General features: G+C 38.8%; 3 protein-coding genes across 14 annotated transcripts in view; 1 reads left to right on the top strand and 2 right to left on the bottom strand.

Annotated features, from left to right (window-relative positions):
* CHD1L (chromodomain helicase DNA binding protein 1 like) overlaps nucleotides 1–18,367 on the bottom strand; it is a 125,578-nt gene that overhangs the window by 80,052 nt on the left and 27,159 nt on the right. The window lies entirely within an intron of this gene.
* FMO5 (flavin containing dimethylaniline monoxygenase 5) overlaps nucleotides 1–18,367 on the top strand; it is a 39,765-nt gene that overhangs the window by 7,799 nt on the left and 13,599 nt on the right. For 6 of the 12 annotated variants that reach the window (XM_063815168.1, XM_063815158.1, XM_001158726.7 and 3 more), the window contains exons 3-7: nucleotides 2,149–2,337; nucleotides 4,620–4,782; nucleotides 5,557–5,699; nucleotides 9,042–9,241; nucleotides 16,569–16,921. In XM_063815168.1, coding sequence (XP_063671238.1) covers nucleotides 2,149–2,337; nucleotides 4,620–4,782; nucleotides 5,557–5,699; nucleotides 9,042–9,241; nucleotides 16,569–16,921 — 1,048 coding nt within the window. Of the gene's footprint in view, nucleotides 1–2,148; nucleotides 2,338–4,619; nucleotides 4,783–5,556; nucleotides 5,700–9,041; nucleotides 9,242–13,065; nucleotides 15,662–16,568; nucleotides 16,922–18,367 lie in introns of those variants that run through there. The other 6 variants (XM_063815182.1, XM_009427618.5, XM_054669690.1 and 3 more) reach the window with 3 other exon arrangements.
* LOC129138867 (protein disulfide-isomerase A3-like) overlaps nucleotides 3,285–18,367 on the bottom strand; it is a 36,816-nt gene continuing 21,733 nt past the window's right edge. Inside the window, 1 exon segment of the mRNA XM_054677052.2 lies at nucleotides 3,285–3,538. The gene's annotated coding sequence lies outside the window, so the exon portion shown is untranslated.

Here is an 18,367-nt window from a genome sequence, read left to right as displayed (position 1 = left end):
ATTTTGGGAGATACATATATCTTATTGAAGTCTTTTTGAGATAAATGTTGATGTATTTTATTAGTTTTCTTATGCATTTTGTGAAACTTACATCTTATTCTGTATATCCCTTTCTCAATACAATTTGATATGCATCCATTAAACATTTATTGAGTGCTATTTATCATTGTGGATGCTGTGGGGAAAACCATGAGTACAATTCAAGGGGCTTACAATCTAGTTGGGGAGATAAGGAATACACTACAAAACATTATGGAGGTCTTTGAATCCTAAGCTGAGAAATAGGAACTTTATTCTGCAGGAAATGGGAAAACATCTAAAATTTTAATTAGGGCAGAGATTTAGTCCAGCCACACCTTAGAGAGAACACTTTGGTTGAAACAGGTAGGCTAGATTAGAAGAAGAGACTTCAAAGGAGACTTATGAAAATGTTATTAGCAGTTAAAGAAATGAGATGTTGGATTATAGGTCAGAGAAATGGGAATGATCAATTTAGGATTCCTAGATTGAATAATTAAGCAATAAAAATGGGAGAAAAACAATCCTAAAGGTGGACAAAGCCAACAAACAACGGCTATTTAATGTTTCATAATACTCAATATCTCAATATCTGTTCATTTCTAGAATAAAAAGGGAGGAGGAGATCCAAATTGATTAAGGTGATTTTCCATAGTCAAAACAATTTTTGAAAATCTAAAAATTTGAAAACTCCTCATTTGTGAAATCTCTGTGACAGGCTGGGTAGATTGCATCATTGCATTACTTTATGTGATCACCACAACAATGCTATAAGATAGTTAATAGGAAGTTTTTTTTTTCTTTTTCTTTTTCTTTTTTTTTTTTGAGACGGAGTTTTGCTCTTGTTGCCCAGGCTGGAGTGCAATGGCGCTATCTCTGTCACCGCAACCTCCGCCTCCTGGGTTCAAGCAATTCTCCTGCCTCAGCCCCCCGACTAGCTGGGATTACAGGCATGCGCCACCACGCCCGGCTAATTTTGTATTTTTAGTAGAGACAGGGTTTCTCCATGTTGGTCAGGCTGGTCTCGAACTCCTGATCTCAGATGATCTACCCACCTCAGCCTCCCAAAGTGCTGGGATTACAGGCATGAGCCACCATGCCCGGCCTCAATAGGAAGTTTTTGAGGATGCAAAGAAGTTTGTTGTAGGGGAAAGAACACTGAATTGAGGATTAATGTCATCTAATGCAGTGCATCTCAGTTTGCATGAGCATCTGAATTCTGAATCACATGAAGATTTTGCTAAGATGCAGGTTCTGATTCAGTAGGTCTGAGGTGGGGCCTGAGAGTCTGCATTTCTAACACAATCTCTCAAGGGAAGCCCCAGCTGCTAGTCTACAGACCATACTTTGGTAGTAAGGATCTAGAGCAGTGGTTCTCAAATTTCAGTTGTTTTTTTGGGCATTTAGCTTGTCTCATTTTTGTATTATGAATAATGCTGGTATTAACATCCTTTAACATAAATCTTCCTAAGCGATGCTGAATATTTTTTTAAAAGGCTAGGTAAATTGCAAGGAGTTTCATATACATTTTAACACTGCTCTCCAGAAAACGCTGGAGATGTTATACTCTTTCCAGTATATGGAAACTGTTACACTCTTTCCTGTGTATCTTCCCATTTTGCCTCATTGTTACTCATTTAAAAGACTATTTATTACTCAGTGTTAGTAACTTTCTGTTCACATGTTTAGAACTTCAGCTGGAATAGACTAGAATAGGTAGAATTTCTGGGGACTGGCCATATATTTTCTGTCCCAGACATTCTCTTCATGTGGTGAGGCTGGACTTCCTCAAGCTATGGTGGTCTCATGGTAGTTGGATTTCTCATATGGCTGCTAGCTTCTACCAGAGCGAGCTTTCTGAGACCCAGGCAGAATCCGCAAGGCTACTTATGACTTGGTCTTGGAAGCCATTCAGTGTCATTTGACCAACTGTATGCTGTTGGTCAAAAGCAAGTCATAAAGATAACTGAGATTCAAGGGGAAGGGACTACATAAGGGCACAAATACTGGAAGGTGTGTGTGTGATTTAATTGACACTTCTTTCAGAAAACTTTTTCAGATGTCTATTGGCTATTTATAAAACATGAAGATGATCCTCAAGTTGCTATGAGTACTTTCTATTTATTGCAGGAAAATCCTGAAGAAGGAAGGGCCAGTATTTACAAATCAGTGATCATCAATACTTCTAAAGAGATGATGTGCTTCAGTGACTATCCAATCCCAGATCATTATCCCAACTTCATGCATAATGCCCAGGTCCTGGAGTATTTCAGGATGTATGCCAAAGAATTTGACCTTCTAAAGTATATTCGATTTAAGGTAGAAAATTGTGTGGGTATCTTTGTGTTTGAAGTTGTTTGCCAAGTAAATGAATAACGTGGTTTCAGTTACCAATGTTTACTTCTAAAGATTGGCTTGATTTGCACATGTATTTATCCTACCCAGGCAAAAACTCCATTCTTTGTCCTCCTTTGCTCCTCAAAAATATTCAAGGGACGGTCTCTCTTTCATATATTTTGGCTGCGGATACAGGAAGCCACCTGGCAGAGTGTTTTCATTACCTTCATTCCACATTATTTGATTGCAATAAACAGATGAAGGGAAATGTTTTCCCCATTACAGAAGGGAACTGATAGGTATGGGAACTTTAAAACTCTCTGGTTCCACAACTTGTCCATTACTGCTTAGCCCTTTTGTACTTTCTGAAGTACTTTCCAATATATTTGTTTACATGAACATCATAAAAACCCAGTAAAGTATAGCTGTTGGGTAGTTAACTCTGGTGTAGAGGGGAGAACATGGAATTGCAGAATAAAAACCTGAATTCTGGTGCTTGCCCTACCACTAACTAACTTAGATGTTAGACAAGCAATTTCCTCAATTTCAATTTTTAAAAATTTTCTTGTTTGTAAAACAAGATGATTGTACCAGATCACTTCTGTGGTTCCTTCCTGCTCTAAGGTATTCTAGGACTTTTCTATAATTTCTGATCATGACCATAAAAGAATTTTATGGTCAGATATTTCTGACAGCTGGCAAAAAGCCCAAACCTTCTGCCTTCTGATCATCCTGCTAAGTCATGCCTTTTTCTGCTTAACGACAATAAGAAAATGAAAACATCTAGTGAACTTCTAAAGTAAGTCATTTACATTCCAGTGGTGCTTCTCTTCATTTATTTAAACAATACTTATTGAACAAGTTTGCTACCATACTAAGCATTGAATATGCAAAGACAAAAAAGAAAAATCAGTAACTTTATAGTCTAGTTAAGGGGATAAAAATGAAGAAAAATTTTATTATAAATATAATTAATAAAAATAGAGAGTTACATGGGGACAAATGCTAGAGATCTATACGTTGCAGCTCAGAGGAAAGATGTTGAACCCATCAGGACATGAAATATCAGGTTCCAGGGAAGTTTTCTTAATGAAGATAAAGTTTTCTTAAAGCTGAGTCTTGAAGGATGAGTAGGAGTCTACCAAATAAGGAATAAAAGGGTGATCTCGGCAGAGGCACCAGCCTGTGTAAAAGAACATGATAGAGGAACTATAAATAGTGCTGGATTGCTAGTGCATGCAGGGGTGGTTTGTCTCTCTTTTTTTTTGTTTTTTTGTTTTTTTTCAGACAGAGTCTTGCTCTGTTGCCCGGGCTGGAGTACAGTGACACGATCTCGGCTCACTGCAACCTCCACCTCCCAAGTTCAAGCAATTCTCCCGCCTCAGCCTCCCGAGTAGCTGGGATTACAAGCATGTGCCACCACACCCACTAATTTTTGTATTTGTAGTAGAGACGGGGTTTCGCCATGTTGGCCAGGTGAGTTTTGAACTCCTGACCTCGGGTGATTCGCCTGGCTCAGCCTCCCAAAGTGCTGGGATTACATGCGTGAGCCACCGCACCCGGCCGGGATGGTGTCTCTATTAGTCCATGAAGACATTATGGTCATGGGCCCATAGAAGCACATAGTGTTTCCTTAACCTAAGTAGGGTAACCCATATTTATTATTTTTTATAAAGCTAAAAATCATAACACTATCCTGTTTAACAGCCTCTTTCTTTATAGTTCTTTGTAAAATGGGTATTTATGGGAGCCAAAGGGAGATTCATTTATATAAAATGAGAGCCACTGAGGTGTTTTTCTACCCTACCAGGAAAAGGAGCCCTATAGCTCAGTCACTTATTTAAAGGTAGCCAGGAGAAGAGAACCTAGGGTAAGAAGACATCAGAAGGTCTCAGGACATATAGGGGTCAGGAGAAGAATAGGCATTTAGTGCATGGAGTGTCATAAAAGCACAGGAGAAGCCCAGGCTTTACTCAGGTGTTACAGTGCCTTAGGACCTGGACCAAGAGACCTAGTGACTTGCACTTTTCTAGAAGAGGAGGGTACATTAGCCTGCCAACACTATGTTATTTTTTTCTGTCTTGTGGAAGTTTTCTCATTCTGACTACAGCCCAAAACAGTTCTTATTTGTGGAGTATGAAAATCAAATATCCCTGCATGGGTCCTATTATGTGATAGTGCCTGTGATATCAGCCCTTTGTGTAACACTATGCAAGGAGAGTCATGTCAGGGATGTCCCCTGTGGTTATCACTTTTCTTTTCAGACCACTGTGTGCAGTGTGAAGAAGCAGCCTGATTTTGCCACTTCAGGCCAATGGGAAGTGGTCACTGAATCTGAAGGAAAAAAGGAGATGAATGTCTTTGATGGAGTCATGGTTTGCACTGGCCATCACACCAATGCTCATCTACCTCTGGAAAGCTTCCCTGGTGAGCAGCTTACCAGGAAGGAAGACCCTTGACCCATGCCTGTGACCTGACCCCTGAGGAATGGGAGGATTGTGGTCTGAGTAATTCCTACTTTGGAATGAAGTAAGACTTATCCTAATTATTCTTGTTCCCCAGAAAGATGTTGGGGTAACTTGTATTACTGCCATTTTTGTAATTTTGGAGATTAGAGCAAAATTTGCAGTCTATTTAGTTTTACAATGACTTTAGTCATTGTATCAAATGACTGGAGTATCAAAGGGAAGAATGTGGAGTTCTTGAGGAGCATTAGGTTGAATAAGGAATTTTTCAGCAGTAAACACAAATATTGAGTTTCTAAGGAAGGAATGAAAGCTTGAAGAATTTCAGTCTTTGGCCTGGATTTTCATTTAAAAAAAAAAAGCACTCTGTATACTCTAAAGTATATAAGAATATATGTGCTGTAAATGAAATGGGAGTAGGTATTTAAGGGGATGAAAAGATAAAAGAGAATGGAGGTTTTCTGAGGCAGTTTATATTTATATCTCTAAATCCAAAATACAAACACATCCTGAGTTAAGCAAAGTACATATGGCAAGGAAATCACAAGGTACTACTCTGAGGCTATGGGAAAAGAAAATAGGCAAAAATACTGAGAAAGGCAAGAAAGTAGCTGAGTAAAGAGAACACTTGGAGAATATATGCTTAAACTTAAGTCTGCAAAAAAACCAAATGACTTGACAAATGATATCTATCATGTAAACTATTACCCAATAATTATTTTCCCTTCTCTTGCAGGAATTGAGAAGTTCAAAGGGCAGTACTTCCACAGTCGAGACTATAAGAACCCAGAGGGATTCACTGGAAAGAGAGTCATTATAATTGGCATTGGGAATTCTGGAGGGGATCTGGCTGTAGAAATTAGCCAAACAGCCAAGCAGGTTTGAATCACTCAATTATTATTTACTTTGCTTAACTCTAGCTTCAGTTTCTCCAAGGAAGCTGCAGGTGGACCCAACAGAGAATAGGGATACCTGCACATAGCCCTTCAGTGCCAGTGGCAAATATAGGGCTTCGTTTCATTACCTCAGTTGGCAACATGGTGATTGGTGCTAATAGAGGAGTTAAGGCTACCAGTTAGAGTTCCATTGTGCAACTAGCCTCACACCAAGGAACTGGATCAGCTAAAGTCTGGGCTCATTATCCTAATCAGGCATCTTCTCAGAGTGTGCCTCTGGCTTTGATAAAGACAAAGTAATTGCTGGGAGAGGTTGTTAGAAAGCAGTATTGAGAGTGAGGATCTTCAATTGGCCAGCAGAAGTGCTATGTTCTTACATAAAGGAAAGCACGCGTGATCATTGGAAACTTTTCACTCATAGGATGGTGCTTGAATTTTCCTTTACACTCCCCAAATGGAAAAAAGTAGCAATTTTATCTTCCCAAAGACAATGTGGGTATCCGTATAGCGTCCAAACTGTAGCACATGCAAGCAGCTTGCCCTGGCCTTTGCATACAGTTAGGTAACTCAGATAACATTCATTCTAAAGCAATTATATCTCCTTGGCTTTTTGTTTTGTTTGTTTTGGTTTTTGTATAGCAGACTTTGAACTGAGAAGCAAGTGTCTTCACTATAAATTCCTGGAAAAAGACATGCCAATATTGTATTTTGTTATTAATGTCTGTGTTGAATCAAACTCTATTGGCAATAGGTAAATGTCTTGGTTGTTCTTTAGTAACTTTCATTAAGCCATGCTTCTCTATAAAGATGTTTTAAATTGTTTTATTTTAATTAGAAGCTTAGTGCTACAATTCTGTTAAATGACTCTTACTCAGCAACTTTGTTTGAAAAACACTTCTCATTGCTATCCTCATCTATAACCACAAAAATTATTTCATATGATACTTCATAAATTAATTCAACAGACATTTATCAGGAAATAATCATATAAACAAGGATTAAAAATAATTAAAATAATTATATAAACAAGGGTTAAAACGTATGTGGGTGTTATGGTAGAGGAATGTGCAAAATGTGGAGTGGGGACCCATGGCGAGAGCCATCTTTAATATCATTGGCTTGTCAAATGGGCAGTTCTAAGGGAGCTTGGCCTTACCTGCTCTGGGGAATTGCAGGTTGCCACATAACAAAGCATTTCTGTGTGGGTACAGATAAGGTGGCTGTGTCTGTGAGAAAGCCTGGGAAAATGCAAAGGAAAACTATGTCTGCATAGCAGAGGCAATACTGTCACACCACTAATCCAAGCTGAAGAAACTCAATTGCTGAGTTCTAACTTTTTACTTTACTTGTAAATTGTATTCATGATGATTTGTTTATAAATCAAAAACTTTAAATGGACCTATATGTTTCAGTATATCATGGAAGTTTTTCGTATAATTCTTGTAGATGCTTTTGTAAAGAGAAAACATTCCTTTTTTGCAATATTAATTTCATATAAGATTACACTGATTAAACAATTTTCCTTATAAATCTGATTTGTAAATGTTATTTGCTTAAAACAAGGTATAGATGGAAAACTGAAATAAGAAATATGACAGCCATTAAGCACTTATCAAGTGTTTACTATATACCACACCTTTTACAAAAACACTGCTTAATTATCACAACAGCCTTGTGATATATGTATTATTATTATTACTATTTCATAAATAGGAAACCTTTTCATTAGGGCTCTGAGCGTTTTCATTACTCAGCAGAAGTTATATAGCCAGCACACAAAATTGTTCAGTTTCTAAGACCATATATGCTCTTTCAACTGTGACTGTGGAAGTACATAATTATCAGAGTGCTTACAGTCACTTTAGGTGAGATAAGATTTGTGAAGTAAACAATTATCCCTCTGTAGACAGGTCATCTTAGACAAAAAGACTATGAAGCAATGTGCTTATATAACTTACAATCTGGAAGCCATCTCCAGAGAGTTTCATAATGTAGGAAAAGTGATTCTTTTGCCAGGTAACTGCATATCAAATCTTTATCAGTTCTGAACATGAACTTTAGCCAGAGGAGGACACAGAAAGACTGACTAGCTTCCTGTTGTTCTACTAGCAATCTTATTTTTCTCCATTAAATAATCAATCAAACATTTCTTAAGCACAGGCTTTGGAGTTAGTCAGACCTGGGTTGGAAATTCACCTCTGCCACTTACTAGCTCTGTGATCTCAGGCAAGTTATTCATCCTTTCCATGCCCCTCATCTATAACATGGGTGTAATAATACTTTCCTCAAGAGGTTGTTGTAATATAGATGAAGGACCTAGCACAATGACTTAAAGGTCACAAATCCCAATAAATGGAAGTGATGATAATCTGCTGTGGATGTGTAGGCTTTATCTCCTATCCTTGAGAAAACACATTTGAAGAGACAGAAATTAGGAGTGTAGAAAGTTTAATATCAATAAAAATGATAAATAGCAGGGGTTTTTGTAATAATGCCAACAATGTCAATGGCAAGAGAATGAGGGTTTTAGATTAAATGGTCTCCAGCTGCTTTCAACTTTACCAGTACATGATTTTTAATGAGTTCTACAGGTGATAAGTGCTAGAGAAATTCAGAGGATGGAGAGAAAATTGTCAGCCTGAATAGTCAGCGGTTTCTTTATGGAGGAGGCAGTCTTGATCTGGGTCTTAAAAATGAACAGGCTTCGCAGAGTTAAGAGGAAAGAAGGCATTTCAGGCAGGCATAATAGCACTAAACAGAAATACAACGGTGTATTAGAGCAAAACATATTCTTGGACAGTAGATACACCAATTTAATTCTAAGTTTAGTGTTTGGGAAGGAAAATGGCAGGAAACAAACATAAAAACCCACAAAGATTGTGCAGGGGCTAAAAAGCCAGACTAATGAGTTTGAACTCTTTTTTTTTTTTTTTTTTTTTGAGACGGAGTCTCACTCTGTTGCCCAGGCTGGAGTGCAGTGGCGCGATCTTGGCTCACTGCAAGCTCCGCCTCCCAGGTTGACGCCATTCTCCTGCCTCAGCCTCCCGAGTAGCTGGGACTACAGGCACCTGCAACCACGCCTGGCTAATTTTTTGTATTTTTAGTAGAGACGGGGTTTTTCAGTAGAGACGGGGTTTCACTGTGTTAGCCAGGATGGTCTCGATCTCCTGACCTCGTGATCCGCCCGCCTTGGCCTCCCAAAGTGCTGGGATTACAGGCGTGAGCCACCGTGCCGGGCCTGAAATGATTCTTGAAGAAAATGGGGGTGCTTTTGAAGGTTTACGAATCTGAGTGACAAAAGCAAACAATTTCTTCCATGCCCCAGGTTTTCCTCAGCACCAGGAGAGGGGCTTGGATCCTGAATCGTGTAGGGGACTACGGATATCCTGCTGATGTGTTGTTCTCTTCTCGACTTACACATTTTATATGGAAGATCTGTGGCCAATCATTAGCAAACAAATATTTGGAAAAAAAGATAAACCAAAGGTTTGACCATGAAATGTTTGGCCTGAAGCCTAAACACAGGTATGTTCCCAGGATGGGAGTGCAGGGATAGTGGCCAAAGCACAAGAATAAGGACTCTTCACACTGGCTAATAGTAAAGCCACCTCTACCCATACATTAAGAAAACCCACAGTGGCTGGGCATGGTGGCTCATGCCTGTAATCCCAGCACTTTGGGAGGCGGAGGCGGGTGGATCACCTGAGCTCAGGAGTTTGAGACCATCCTGGCCAACACGGTGAAACCCCATCTCTACTAAAAATACAAAATTAGCCAGGTGTGGTGGCACCTGTCTGTAGTCCCAGCTATTCAGGAGGCTGAGGCAGGAGAATCACCTGAGCCCTGGAGGCAGAGGTTGCAGTGAGCTGAGATTGCACCACTGCACTCCAGCCTGGGCAACAGACCGAGACTCTGTCTCAAAAAGAAAAAAAAAAGAAAGAAAAGAAAAAGAAAAGAAAGCCTATAGACTCATAGAATCTGAAATCAGATTTCTAACTTGTACCCACAGATGTCCAAGATCTATTGGTCTGTGGGTTTTTAATCTAGAATTCTCTTTGGCAGTAACCCTTTTCTCATTCCCCCAGGTATCAGTTCTTTTTGCATGATACCCAACAACAAAATGATAGCTGAGGACAGTGCATCATTTACTCATTGAGTACCTGTTCTGAGCCAGGCATCATACATGGGCATGAAATACAGAGAGAAGACATAATAGTAATAGAAATAACACTCACCTTTCTGAGGACTTTCTATAAGATAAGCACAGTGCTAAATGAGTTACATGCAGTATCTCACTTAATCCTGACAATAGCCCTATAAGTTGGTACTATTTTTGTTTCACAGTGAGGAGGTCTATGCAAACCTACCCCAAAGGCTGAGGAAGCTGAGAGGCTGAAGAAAGAAGCTGACAGATTCAGTTTCTTAGAAACATTTCATAGGGACTTATGAACAGAAGCCATGTCTGTCTCAGGCAGTGGTGAGACAAGATGGTAGATCCCCATACCATTACCTCCTGACCCAGGGATGATATACCACAGGGGAGGGGCACACATACTTCAGAGCGAATGGGTAGGAGTTTGCCCTAAGGGTGGGATTTACAGTAAGTACATACTATTAAACAACAGATTAACTGGAAATCTCAGAGGTATTCCCGGAACCAGGGTTGATCAGAAGTCAGTATGGTAGATTAACTTCTAAGATGGAGTTGCTTTGGCCTCCACAATTTTTGATCTACATTTTACAAATATAAAAACTGAGATGTAGAGAAACTAAGTAATTTTCCCGAGGGCAACAGAAATAATAAATGGCAGACTCAAAAAATAGATCTTACCTTAAATACTCTAATGAGAAGAAAGAGGACAGATTATAATGAAGAAATACATAGAGTGTTATGAAAGTACAAAGGATGGGGTCCTCAGAGAACCAGGGAGGGAAAACATTTCTAGAGGCTGATTTTAAATTTATTTTCCCTCCAACTTTTTATTTTTGAAAATGTTCAGATCTACAGAAAAGTTGCAAAATAATAAGTACAATGAGCACCCATATATCCTTCACCTGGATTCACCTGTTAAGTTTGCTATATTTGCTTCCTTTCCCCATCTCTGTAGATAGGTCCATACATATAGAGCATACATACACAAGTACATTTTTTTCTGAAACCATTTGAGTACTTTGCAGTCATTAAGACACTTTAAATACTTCAGTGTATATTGTATAAGAAAAAGGGCATTCTCCTACATAACCATCATATAATTATCACACGTGGGAAATTTAACATTGATAAAATACATTAATACATTGGCAATATCCCCAGTTGCCCCAATAGTATTTTTTATAGCTTTAAAAAAATCTTTTTAAATCTAGTATCCTGTCAGGTAATCAATCACACCATTACATTTAGTTGTCATGTCTCTTTAATCTCTCTTTTTATATATATATATTTTTATTATACTTTAAGTTCTAGGGTACATGTGCACAACGTGCAGGTTTGTTATATATGTATATATGTGCCATGTTGGTGTGCTGCACCCATTAACTCGTCATTTACATCAGATATATCTCCTAATGCTATGCTTCCCCACTCTTCCCACCCCACAACAGGCCCTGGTGTGTGATGTTCCCCTTCCTGTGTCCAAGTGTTCTCATTGTTCAGTTCCCACCTATGAGTGAGAACATGCAGTGTTTGGTTTTTTGTCCTTGCGATAGTTTGCTGAGAATGATGGTTTCTAGCTTCATCCATGTCTCTACAAAGGACATGAACTCATCGTTTTTTATGGCTGCATAGTATTCCATGGTGTATATGTGCCACATTTTCTTAATCCAGTCTATCATTGTTGGACATTTGGGTTGGTTCCAAGTCCTTGCTATTGTGAATAGTGCCGCAATAAACATACGTGTGCATGTGTCTTTATAGCAGCATGATTTATAATCCTTTGGGTATATACCCAGTAATGGGATGGCTGGGTCAAATGGTATTTCTAGTTCTTTTTGAGGAATCGCCACACTGTCTTCCACAATGGTTGAACTAGTTTACAGTCCCACCAACAGTGTAAAAGTGTTCCTATTTCTCCACATCCTCTCCAGCACCTGTTGTTTCCTGACTTTTTAATGATCGCCATTCTAACTGGTGTGAGATGGTAACTCATTGTGGTTTTGATTTGCATTTCTCTGATGGCCAGTGATGATGAGCATTTTTTCATGTGTCTGTTGGCTGCATAAATGTCTTCTTTTGAGAAGTGTCTGTTCATATCCTTCACCTACTTTTTGATGGGGTTGTTTGTTTTTTTTTTTGTAAATTTGTATGAGTTATTTGTAGATTCTGGATATTAGCTCTTTGTCAGATGAGTAGATTGCAAAAATTTTCTCCCATTCTGTAGGTTGCCTGTTCACTCTGATGGTAGTTTCTTTTGCTATGCAGAAGCTCTTTAGTTTAATTAGATCCCATTTGTCAATTTTGGCTTTTGTTGCCATTGCTTTTGGTGTTTTAGACATGAAGTCCTTGCCCATGCCTATGTCCTGAATGGTATTGCCTAGGTTTTCTTCTAGGGTTTTTATGGTTTTAGGTCTAACATTTAAGTCTTTAATCCATTTTGAATTAATTTTTGTATAAGGTGTAAGGAAGGGATCCAGTTTCAGCTTTGTACATATGGCTAGCCAGTTTTCCCAGCACCATTTGTTAAATAGGGAATCCTTTCCCCATTTCTTGTTTTTGTCAGGTTTGTCAAAGATCAAATAGTTGTAGATATGTGGTATTATTTCTGAGGGCTCTGTTCTGTTCCATTGGTCTATATAAGAAATAATTCTCTCTTTGACACGGGCTTTCTTTTTAAGAACCCAAGGCATTGTTTTGTAGAGAGTCTCTAAATTTAGACTTGCATAAATTTTTTCCTTTATTATATTCAGGTTAAATGTTTTTGACACATATACTACATAGGACATGTTGATCTTAGTGGGTCACATCAAGAACCACATTATGTCAGTTTATCTCACAGTAATAATGCTAAATTTGACCACTTAGATAAGGTGGTATAGATACCACCAAGTTTCTCCACTATAAAGATATTTTTTCCCGTTGAAGTTAATCAGTGGGGTGACATTTGGAGACTGTGTTTCCTAAAAACCTTTCACCTAATTATTTTAGCATGCATGTTTTTGGTGGTTGCAAAATAAATTGAGGCTTTGTTGAATAATAGGAGATAGCCAAACAAATAGAGCAAGGGTATAGCATTCTAATTATAAAGACAAAGTCTTGGAACAGCAAAAAATACATTATGCTCCAGGACTTGCATGTAGTCTGGTATGGCTGGACTATATAGCAAAGATGGAAGAGTGACTGAATGTATCTCCAGGTTCATCAGGCATGAAAACCTTTGCTTCCTCCGCGGTCTTCTGAGCGGTCACGTGAACGGCTTCCTGCAGGCTGGCCATGGCGCTTCAAGTTCCCAAGGCTCCGGGCTTCGCCCAGATGCTCAAAGAGGGAGCGAAACACTTTTCAGAATTAGAAGAGGCTGTGTATAGAAACATACAAGCTTGCAAGGAGCTTGCCCAAACCACTCGTACAGCATATGGACGAAATGGAATGAAAAAAATGGTTATCAACCACTTGGAGAAGTTGTTTGTGACAAATGATGCAGCGACTATTTTAAGAGAACTAGAAGTACAGCATCCTGCTGCAAAAATGACTGTAATGGCTTCTCATATGCAAGAGCAAGAAGTTGGAGATGGCACAAATTTTGTTCTGGTATTTGCTGGAGCTCTCCTGGAATTAGCTGAAGAACTTCTGAGGATTGGCCTGTCAGTTTCAGAGGTCATAGAAGGTTATGAAATAGCTTGCAGAAAAGCTCATGAGATTCTTCCTAATTTGGTACGTTGTTCTACAAAAAACCTTCGAGATGTTGATGAAGTCTCATCTCTACTTCGTACCTCTGTAATGAGTAAACAATATGGTAATGAAGTATTTCTGGCCAAGCTTATTGTTCAGGCATGCGTATCTATTTTTCCTGATTCTGGCCATTTCAAAGTTGATAACATCAGAGTTTGTAAAATTCTGGGCTGTGGTATCACTTCCTCTTCAGTATTGCATGGCATGGTTTTTAAGAAGGAAACAGAAGGTGATGTACATCTGTCAAAGATGCAAACATAGCAGTGTACTCTTGTCCTTTTGATGGCATGATAACAGAAACTAAGGGAACAGTGTTGATAAAGACTGATGAAGAATTGATGAATTTAAGTAAGGGAGAAGAAAATCTCATGGATGCATAAGTCAAAGCTATTGCTGATACTGGTGCAAATGTTGTAGTAACAGGTGGCAAAGTGGCAGACATGGCTCTTCATTATGCAAACAAATATAATATGATGTTAGTGAAGCTAAACTCAAAATGGGATCTCCGAAGACTCTGTAAAACAGTTGGTGCTACAGCTCTTCCTAGATTGACACCTCCTGTCCTTGAAGAAATGGGACACTGAGATAGTGTTTACCTCTCAGAAGTTGGAGATACTCAGGTGGTGGTTTTTAAGCATGAAAAGGAAGATGGCATCATTTCTACCATAGTACTTCGGGGCTCTATAGACAATCTGATGGATGACATAGAAAGGGCAGTAGATGATGGTGTTAATACTTTCAAAGTTCTTACAAGGGATAAACGTCTTGTACCCGGAGGTGGAGCAACAGAAATTGAATTAGCCAAACAGATCACATCATATGGAGAGACATGTCCTGGACTTGAACAGTATGCTATTAAGAAGTTTGCTGAGGTGTTTGAAGCTATTCCCCGTGCACTGGCAGAAATACTCTGGAGAAAACTCTGGAGTTAAGGCCAATGAAGTAATCTCTAAACTTTATGCAGTACATCAAGAAGGAAATAAAAATGTTGGATTAGATACTGAGGCTGTAGTCCCTGCTGTAACGGACATGTTGGAAGCTGGTGTTCTAGATACTTACCTGGGAAAACACTGGTCTATCAAACTCGCTGCTAATGCTGCAGTCACTGTACTTAGAGTGGATCAGGTAATCATGGCAAAACCAGATGGTGGGCCCAAGCCTCCAAGTGGGAAGAAAGACTGGGATGATGACCAAAATGATTGAAATTGGCTTAATTTTTACTGTAGGTGAAGGCTGTATTTGTAGTAGTATTCTAAGAATCGCGTGATGTTTTCTTATTCTCCTTACATTAAGAGGTATTTTGTGTTTGTATTCTTGGCTGGATGTTATAATAAACATATTGTTACTGTCAAAAAAAAAAAAAAGAAAACCTTTGGTCTACTAAATAAAAAGTATGGAATGAAGACAGTCCAAAGCCATTCAAAGATTTAGGCAAGTGAGTAACATAATCATACCTACATTTTAGAAAGACCATTTTGAAAATGGTGTGGGAGTGGGATGAGACAGGAGGTCCTAAAGACAATTGTATCATCTGGTTGAGATAACAAGGAGTAGATAAAACTATTTTGGGGATGTTAAGAGGAGAAAGGGAAAAGGCTTGGTGACCAGATATATAACTCATGGTTTTGTGGGTTGGGCAACTATATGGATGGATGGTGGTACTGCTGGTGAAAAGGAGTAGGTTTGGAGAAAAAGATGAAATCATGAGGTTGGAATGCAGAACACAATCGACCTAGTGTCAAAGCATAACTAAATGCAGCAAACCAGTAGTGGTAATTTAAACATACAAAATTCCTGAGGCCAGGACAGCTCTGTCTGAAGATGAGTTAATATAGTATTCAGGCATTAAGACTACTTTTTAGGCCAGGTGCCGTGGCTCACGCCTGTAATCCCAGCACTTTGGGAGGCTGAAGTGGGAGGATCACGAGGTCAGGAGTTCGAGACCAGCTTGGCCAACATGGTGAAACCCTGTCTCTACTAAAAATACAAAAATTAGCCAGGCATGGTGGCAGGTGCCTGTAGTCCAAGCTACTCGGGAGGCTGAGACAGCAGAATCACTTGAACCTGGGAGGTGGAGGTTGCAGTGAGCCAAGATCGTGCCACTGCACTCCAGCTTCGGCAAAAGAGTGAGACTCTGTCTCAAAAAAAAAAAAAAAAAAAAAAGACTGCTTTTTAGAAAGATCCACGATACTAGAAACCAGCCTTCTTATTATTAAAAGTAATGGCAAAAAAATAAGCAATTACTTTTGCACCAACCCAATGTTTCCAGTATCCATATCCTACGCTGTCCCTAGGAAACAATAACAAGCCCAAAGTATACCAAGATAATTCACTGAAAACAACTTTGAGATAAATTCTAAAATCCTAGGCTGTGTATCATTGGACAAGTCACATAAATTTTCTAGGCCTCAATTTCCTCATTTATAAAACCTGGATAATGACACCTATTCTGCTTCCTTCATAGAGTTTTGTGAGAGTCAAGTTAATGCATGTAAAAGCAACTTATAAACTGTAAATTGCTACATACGTGTAATTTATTATACAGTTTGGAAAACAGTGGCCTAAACCTAGCTCTTGAGCCTTTGAAACTGGAAATGAGACTGAACAGAATGTTGACAGCTTAGTTCTGTCAGACTTCTTGATATGAGAATACAAACTATTGACCTGTGGCCTTATCATATCACACACAGAATATTATTGTTACTTGAGAAATCATATATGCACTCCTCAAACAACACTCGTCCTTCACTCCTCCAACACTCTCCCTTTCAGTGCATCCAGGGTCCAACTTCAGATCTGATCTTGATCTGTGCCAACCTAGTATAAATTAGACCTTTTCCAAACTTCATGCATAGACCAAGGGGAAGATTATTGGCATCCTGTTTACCTCCACCAAAGCAAAATTTTACTTATGTGGTACTGATTTCTCTTTCTCTCATTTCTCCACTTGATCTTTGTCACGACTCACAGAGCTCTGAGTCAGCATCCAACCGTAAATGATGACCTGCCAAATCGTATCATTTCTGGCTTGGTGAAAGTGAAAGGAAATGTGAAGGAATTCACGGAGACAGCTGCCATATTTGAGGATGGCTCCAGGGAGGATGACATTGATGCTGTTATCTTTGCCACAGGCTATAGCTTTGACTTTCCGTTTCTGGAAGATTCCGTCAAAGTGGTCAAAAACAAGATATCCCTGTATAAAAAGGTCTTCCCTCCTAACCTGGAAAGGCCAACTCTTGCAATCATAGGCTTGATTCAGCCCTTAGGAGCCATTATGCCCATTTCAGAGCTCCAAGGACGCTGGGCCACTCAGGTATTTAAAGGTAAGTGACCATGCAAATAGACTACTTAATTACTTGGTGATATGTTTACCTCTGTTTAGGTACTTGTTTTTAAATAGCTAGAGATAGCATGTATGATTACAACAGTGCCTAGCACAAAGTTAGTACAGAAAAATATATTTTTGAGTGAATCTAAAGTAGCAATTTATAACCGTGGACATACATCATACCTGGGAAATTTTTCCAAGCTATGCATGCTTTGACACCATCCTTGCTGATGCTTATTTAGTTAGTCTGGGGTGGGGCAGTCATAACATCTTTGAGAAAAATATTCCCCAGTAATTCCAATGTGTACTCCAAATTAGAATTTACTCATCTAGATTTTAGGCAACTGGCATATATTTGTGAAGTAAAATAGTTTTATCTTCTTTCATTATAGATAAAAATAAAATATAGAAATAGTATGACTTGATTTCGGCCGAAAATTAAGACCTGGTTGGAGACTAGTCAATATTGTAGGATATTCAATCCCCCAAATTCTCACTTTTCTCCTTTTATGTCCCCTCTTTCAGTTTTGGCTAGGAGTATATGAAAAAAAAAAGGGGAATAGGTTTCATATGAGTCAGTAGAATGATATAGCTTCCAAAGAAATAATTAAATCTATCATCATTAAAAAACTATAATGTTCTAGAACATTACAACTGTTGTTCTCTAAACTGGCCAGACCACACCTAATGATACATTTTAAAAGTGAAGCTGGAGTGCGTTTAATAAGGAGAGAGAGAAAAATTTTTTAAGGGACTTGAAAACATGCCATCTGAAGTACAACTGAAAAAGCCGGAGAGAGATTTAGCCTGGAGAAGATAAACTTCAGGAGAGATATGAGAATTTCCTTCAAATATCTGAAGGGAAGGCACATGGAAGAAGGATTAGATTTACTCAGTATAGCTTCAAAGGGTCAAACCAGAATCAAGGAGTGAAATCTTGAGGGTTACACATCAGCTTAGCATTAAGAAAAAAATCCAAAACCTTTTTCCTATCAGCCAATGCCATTTCATGATGGAACCAGCTGCCTCTGAAATTCTAAGCAGAAAAGGAAAAGGATGCCAAATGACTGAATGCTCACTGGGCCGGGGCAGGAGAGGGGGAAGGTATGGAGTAGATTCAAGCCTCAGGATAGAGAGAAACAAGATGATGTTTAAGGGTCCTTCTAAAGAAGAAATTCACTGATTCTATGGTTGTTATAACAAAATTTGCTATTGTTACTAGCATTTAATTAAAACTACTCAGAGTTCCTGTTGGAATTACACCTTTTTTGTTTTCACTAGTGAAAATCTTCACAGTTGCGGAGAAAAAAAGAACCAATGGTATTACAGTTGATAGTTCAACAACCTTTCTAAATTTCCCCAAATTTCTATTACTTCCAGTCCTATCCAGCAGATTATGTACTACCTGAGAGAACTATACAAGTAGTCAAACGCAAATAGC

This window comes from Pan troglodytes, chromosome 1 (assembly GCF_028858775.2).
Source record: "Pan troglodytes isolate AG18354 chromosome 1, NHGRI_mPanTro3-v2.0_pri, whole genome shotgun sequence".
Classification (NCBI taxonomy): Eukaryota; Metazoa; Chordata; class Mammalia; order Primates; family Hominidae; genus Pan; species Pan troglodytes.
This window is presented reverse-complemented; position numbering and strand designations above follow the sequence as displayed.